The following is a 6,000-nucleotide window of genomic DNA, read 5'->3' as shown; positions in this document are numbered from 1 at the left end:
AAAGTAAATGCTTAGATTAAAAGGGCGGATCCTCCTGGAGTCTTATTTTTGGTACATCAGGGGTGCGCCGGTCTTCTTGCTTGCGCCTTCTTCTTAGGTAGATTTTTATATTTTTTTATAGAACTGCAATACGCCTGGGCATCTTCTGATCCTTGACTGTTGCGAGCATGCTTTCCTGTGGAGCGACTGGATGGTTGGTCGCTGATTTGATAATTGGGTGCTTTTCTGCTCTTTCCATCTCTGTACGCTTTGTCATGATGCTTTCTAGGTTCGTAATATTCGTCAGGCTCTTTATCTTTCAAAGATGATTTTTTGGTGGCTGCGTGTTTTTTGCTGAATACAGCTTTATCTTCTTCGATTTCGATGAAAGTTATCGCCCGATGGAGTGCATCTTCCCGAGTCTGTGGTTTATACTTCATGAGCTCTTCTCGGAATGGTGATTCGTGCCAAAGACCGTTTCGGAGTGCGAGGACTTCTGCTTCGTCGAGTACGGTGATGCGAGAAACAATGGCTCTGAACTTGTCGATGTACGAGCGTAGAGTTTCCGTAGGTTTTCGAGCCAGAGTCCATAGGTCGGCATTAGTTGCACTATGTTGGATAAACAGCGAGTAGTGTTTGAGGAAGGCCGTCGAGAGTTGATTGTAGTTGTCGATAGAATGGGTTTCAAGGCGTGAGAACCAACCGAGGGCGAGTCCGCTTAAATTTTCCACAAACAATTGATAGAGACCGGCATCGCGTTCTTCTGGTGAGAAATTGGCTCTCCCGGTTGCGATGCTGAAGGTGGTGAGATACTCTCTTGGATCAGATGTTCCGTTGTAAGTCGAGAGTTTGATTTTGTTCTTCTGATGTCGGACTGGGATACTGAGGATACGAGTTGTAAAAGTACACGATCGATCTCTGGTGCTGCGCTGGTTGTCTGATGGACTTTGGAGTTCATGCTTTGCAGCTGAGCCCTCATTTCTTCAATGTCGTCGTCTCTGTGTTGGGTCTCCCTGTTGGTGATCTGCGGGAAATTGGTGTTTTGAAGATGTTGATCATTTAGATAACGTGGGCGCTGCTGTCTGGAATCGATGATTGGTGCTGAAGATTTGTTCACGTGATTCTGATGTTGTTGTCCGGAACTTGTGATTGGTGCACGTAGATCGTTGGCTTGGATTGATCGCTGTTGTCCTGAACCGGTCACTGGTGTTGGTAAATCGTTAAAAAGAACACGCTGGAGTCGTGGAGTGATATCAACTTGTTGTGATCTTGATGCGCCAATCTCGACAGACTGGAGTTCGTTGATGCGGTTGTTGCAAGCAATCTGAGAATGCGCGAGGTCGTCCAAACGAGAAGTCGTTCCTCGAGCGAGCTCGTCGATCCTTCCAAGAAGGGTCTGAAAGATCAGGGAGATGTCTGCCTGAGTGGAGTACATTGTTCTTGTGTTAGGTGGTTGTGTTGCAGCTGGGGTTACGACAGCTGTTGTCCTGTTTGTGGGTTGCACAGGAGTTGTGATCCGAGCGTAAGTCTCTAGATTTATTGGTTGGACTGAGGTCGTCAGTATGAGAGATGTGGTGCCGGCTGGATGACGCGAGGTCGTAACTGCTGCTGGTAGGGTCGAGGTCGCCACCATAGACGCTGTGTTGTTGGCTGGAAGGGCCGAGGTTGTCACCATTGATGGCTGGGTCGAGGTCGTCGCCATTAACGTCGAGGTGTTGGCTGGATGGTCCGAGGTTGCCACCATTGATGGATTGTCCGAGGTCGTCGCTACAAGTGTCGAGGCGTTGGCTAGATGGTCCGAGATTGCTACCATTGATGGTTCGCCCGAGGTCGTCGCCACTAGCGTCGGGGTGTTGGCTGAATGGTCCGAGGTTGCCACCATTGATGGTTCGCCCGAGGTCGTCGCCACTAGCGTCGAGGTGTTGGCTAGATGGTCCGAGGTTGCCACCATTGATGGATCGCCCGAGGTCGTCGCCACTAGCGTCAAGGTGTTGGCTAGATGGTCCGAGGTTGCCATTGCAGCTAGTTGTGTGCTCGTCATTCCAGGATGGTCGGTGGTTGCAGAAATTGGGGAGTCTGGTTGCGCTGTGGGTTCTGTGACTGCCGAGCTGTCTTGAGGTGAAGAAGAATCCCCTGTCCCATGGTGGGCGCCAATTGTTGTTTCCATATCTGATCGATGATGTAATATTTATAAATGATGTAAATGGGTGGAGATTTTCGTATTAATAGTCAAGAATAAACAAGCTCGGTCAATTACAAGAACTAAAGATGCTCGTCTAAACAGTTCGTCTAAACAAGTATCTTTCTATTTTATGGTCTGAGGTCGTCTGGGCCGAGCTCGCCTAGTGGTTGAGGTCGTCCAAGACTTTGTCTGTGATGAAGAGGCGATGCTCTCTTTTTATGTACTTTCTGTACGTTTCTGACTGTCCTTTCAATGAGTCTGACGTCTTCTATTTATAGTGATGTACGTTTTGTCTTCTAGCGAAATCATCAATTGTTGTTCAACGGGCCGGGCCTGATTTTGGGCTTAGCTCTTAATGGGCATGTGAACAACGCCAACGCCCCAGTCTTTATCATACGGCTCAGGAGAAGAGGACATGGCCACGTTGCACACGACTTCGATTTGGCAAGTGGGCATTGTAGTAAACGTAGGCAGTGGAAACATCTTTGGTTCTGTCTTGGAAGCATATGGGTTCAAGAAGTCACTGATAACCACCGAGCGATCTTCTCTATTGAAGAAAAAACTCCAGCCACGGGAGGCTCCGACCAACTGCGCCTCGTGAAGCTCATCGGGAAATGTTTTCTCCGTTCTAACTAACTCAAATTTTGCGACGTCGTACAACAGGACTTTACCGATGTTGCCACCGTCAGGCGAAGGTTGCACAACGTTGCAAACCGAAACACATGGGCCGGTCTTGGACGATGAAAGCAAACGAACGCTCCTCCTGTTCTTGTGAATCTGCCAAGTAAGCAACACAGAGATCTAAAGCAGTTAAAATTAAAACCTTTTTCTCTAATCATAGAATAATCTCAACCCTCCTATCATATCTTTGTTCTGTCTTTTTAAAAAAATTAAAAAAATTAAAAAAAAAAAGGGGAAATCAATTTCCTAAGGTAAAAAGACTTATAGAAAAGTGGCGTCCTCTCTTTTTAACAAAAACAAGTAACTGAGGGTAGAAAATAAACTATTCAAAACAGAACGAGAGCGAGAAAGAGCTTAGCTTACGAGGGGAGAGATCTTGGGGACAAGTCGAGACATTATTGAAACTATGCCACCAAAAAAAAACCTAGATCAAGTTGATTGTATTTAGTCTCTACCACCATAAATTTCGAAGAGAGAGATAGTAGGCGTGTCTACCAAGCTTTTTCTCTGCTCCTTTCTTTCCTTTTTGGTGCAACTTTTGTTTTTGGAATCTTGCCAATTTCACCAAGGTACTCTTTGCTAAAAGGAAGTAACAATGTATTTTCAATCATTATTTGCTTAGTTTCAAAATGAGTCATGTTTTAGAAAAAAAAATATAAAAATATATCTTATATTTTCAATGCATTTTATTAAGTAAAAATGGTAAACTTAAAAAATTAAATATGTCTATTATATTTTGATTGATTAAGATTGTAGAAAATAATTAATCACGAAATTTAAAATCAAATTTTAAAATATTTAATATGTTTAAAAGCTCCAAAACATTCCTTCATTTTGAAATGGAGGGGGTATTTAATATGTTTATACTTTGTTCGGATTAACAAATACTAGGTAATAATCTACATTGCGCTAAGTGAAATATTTAATAAAATCTTTACTAAGTCAATAAGTTTAAATTTTTTAAAATTATTACAAAAGATATAAAAAATATATTTTAATAATTTGATCAAGCTAAAAAAATAATTAAATTTTATTAATTCAAGTATGATGCATATTTAAAAAATTTTGAAATGAAAATATTTATATACTTTGTATATGATATACAACTTTATTTAAATGACATTAAATCTATATAATCTGAACAACTATTAAATGAAACTTTCTACTCATATATTATGATCATTTGCAATTTTTTTATAACAAAAACAATTATTGACAACAAAAAATAATGTGAATTTTTAACAGTTTAATTTAATGTTATTTTTAAATTCAAAATATAACATATACAAAAAATCTAAATTTTATTATATAGTTAACGCGATAATTTATTTTTTAGTATTATAAAATTAAACCAAAATGATAGAAAATACAGGAATTGTTATCAGATCTTTATTAATCAAAATTATTGAGGCTGTTTGACTTTTATTGCTAAGATTTAAAAGAGTATCTAAACAATTAAAAATAGAATTAATGAGAAAAAGAGAAGCAGATAGAAAATGTTCTTGTGGAGATAGTCGTATGATCATAAAAATATGAGATACTGAGCAATAGAAATGCTCAAACATGAATATATAACTACAAAGATAGAGTGTCTACTCAAACATGAATATATAACTACAAAGATAGAGTGTATATACACACAAAAACATTGATTAGAAATTAATGTACTGTTCAATTGTCAAGGTTAACAAAGTTATACCAAAGTAAAATCAATCTTGGGATTAATATGTGTGTATTGGGAGCACATATCCCTAATCAATAACAACAAGATAAGAACAATACAAGTAAACACAAATCTGCTAACAATGTGAAAAAATAGAAAAATAAAATTAAAACACTATCGTCGTGAATGCTGATGGTAAGGTGAAGTGGCTTGAAGTCTAATTTGCCGTTTCTGAAGAAAACTTTGGAGAGATCTTTTCATAGAAGCCTTTGGATTTGGAAGCTGTTGATGATAATTATTTAATCGGGTCGACCTGTTTCGAGGATCTGGCCCGTTTGAAGATAACTTCTCTTCCATTTCTCTGCTCGCCATCGATATTATCGATTTAGCCTGCATATAATCATTAAAGACATTAATGGTTAGTAAAATTCATTGCTTACACACTATGATCATAAGAAAAATGTCTTACATGCACATACCTGATGATGAGTAACATTTGAATACACACACATTTTTCCATTGTAGAAAATTGTTAATCTCTGAGTTTCTTCTTCTTTTGGTAATGAATTTCCAGAGCTTATTGATTCTACCACACTGCAAACCAATTAAAATGTGAAATTTATCAGATTCATTTATATGAACTGAATTTCATATACTGAATCTCAAGAAACAGAGAGAGACTTACGAGTTATCTGAATCGGTAATACAAGAAGTTGGAAAAAGACGAAGTTCCAAGTCGCAGTTTTTCTCCATCTTTGTTAGTTGTAAGAACTAGAAAGTCTAGAACTAATGATGATGGTGATGATATTATGTCTGGATTGATAAATATAAGTTTATATATAAGACGAGAGAGGGCACGGGAGAGACGGTGGAACAGAACACGGGTTTTATGACGGCGGTATCTTAAGACAGACAGATCACAGCTTCTTTTAAATTCTCTCACGTGGAACATGTTTTCTCTATTTTTATATTTGTGCAGCTTCAGTGTTTTTTCGGAGTTTTGTATTTTTGATTTAACGAGGAATAAAAGGAAAAAGAAAACACTCCTTTTTATTTTAGTATAATACTTATAACGAATTTCTACTAGTTGTTTAGAGGCATTTTGCAGAGTTTTTCCTTCAAATAGTACTCATATTTCATTCTTTTTATTGACTTATATATGTTTGGTATTTTGATTATTTATTAGTCCATCAAGCCTACCGACGAAATGCTGTGTTTGACGCCTACCTTCGATATATAATGTTTGACGCCTTACCTTCTTTTTGTTAAAGTGTCGACTGCGGAGTAGTTCACAGGCGGCATATATCTTTGTAATTCAAATTATGTGATCACTGTACACGTAAGTATTTAAATCTCGGCGGTATTTGACATAATTTCTCTTTTTGTGATACGAAACTTGATTTGATTAGAATTAGGATAATGATTCATAAATCTGTGTAACTCATTCACATTTTTCCTCTACTTTTTTCTTTTTTAAAATAAGCAAATTTTATTT

At 38.2% G+C, this 6,000-nt stretch overlaps 2 protein-coding genes across 2 annotated transcripts; both read right to left on the bottom strand.

Moving 5' to 3' along the window:
* Positions 1-2,506: 2,506 nt before the first annotated feature.
* LOC106370533 lies at positions 2,507-3,238 on the bottom strand. The gene is made up of 2 exons (XM_022702499.1): positions 3,206-3,238; positions 2,507-2,938 (listed from the first exon to the last, which is right to left on the bottom strand). The coding sequence occupies exons 1-2, from the start codon at positions 3,236-3,238 to the stop codon at positions 2,507-2,509; spliced, it is 465 nt and encodes a 154-aa protein (XP_022558220.1).
* A 1,238-nt stretch (positions 3,239-4,476) lies between these two features.
* On the bottom strand, positions 4,477-5,363 carry LOC106370534 (protein TIFY 5A-like). The gene is made up of 3 exons (XM_013810534.3): positions 5,191-5,363; positions 4,985-5,099; positions 4,477-4,895 (listed from the first exon to the last, which is right to left on the bottom strand). Exons 1-3 carry the CDS (start codon positions 5,256-5,258, stop codon positions 4,680-4,682), a joined length of 399 nt encoding a protein of 132 aa, XP_013665988.1. The 5' UTR covers positions 5,259-5,363; the 3' UTR covers positions 4,477-4,679.
* Between the last annotated feature and the right edge of the window lie 637 nt (positions 5,364-6,000).

This window comes from Brassica napus, chromosome C5 (genome assembly GCF_020379485.1).
Source record: "Brassica napus cultivar Da-Ae chromosome C5, Da-Ae, whole genome shotgun sequence".
Classification (NCBI taxonomy): domain Eukaryota; kingdom Viridiplantae; phylum Streptophyta; class Magnoliopsida; order Brassicales; family Brassicaceae; genus Brassica; species Brassica napus.
Note: the sequence above shows the minus strand (reverse complement) of the source record. Positions and strands in the feature narration are given on the sequence as shown.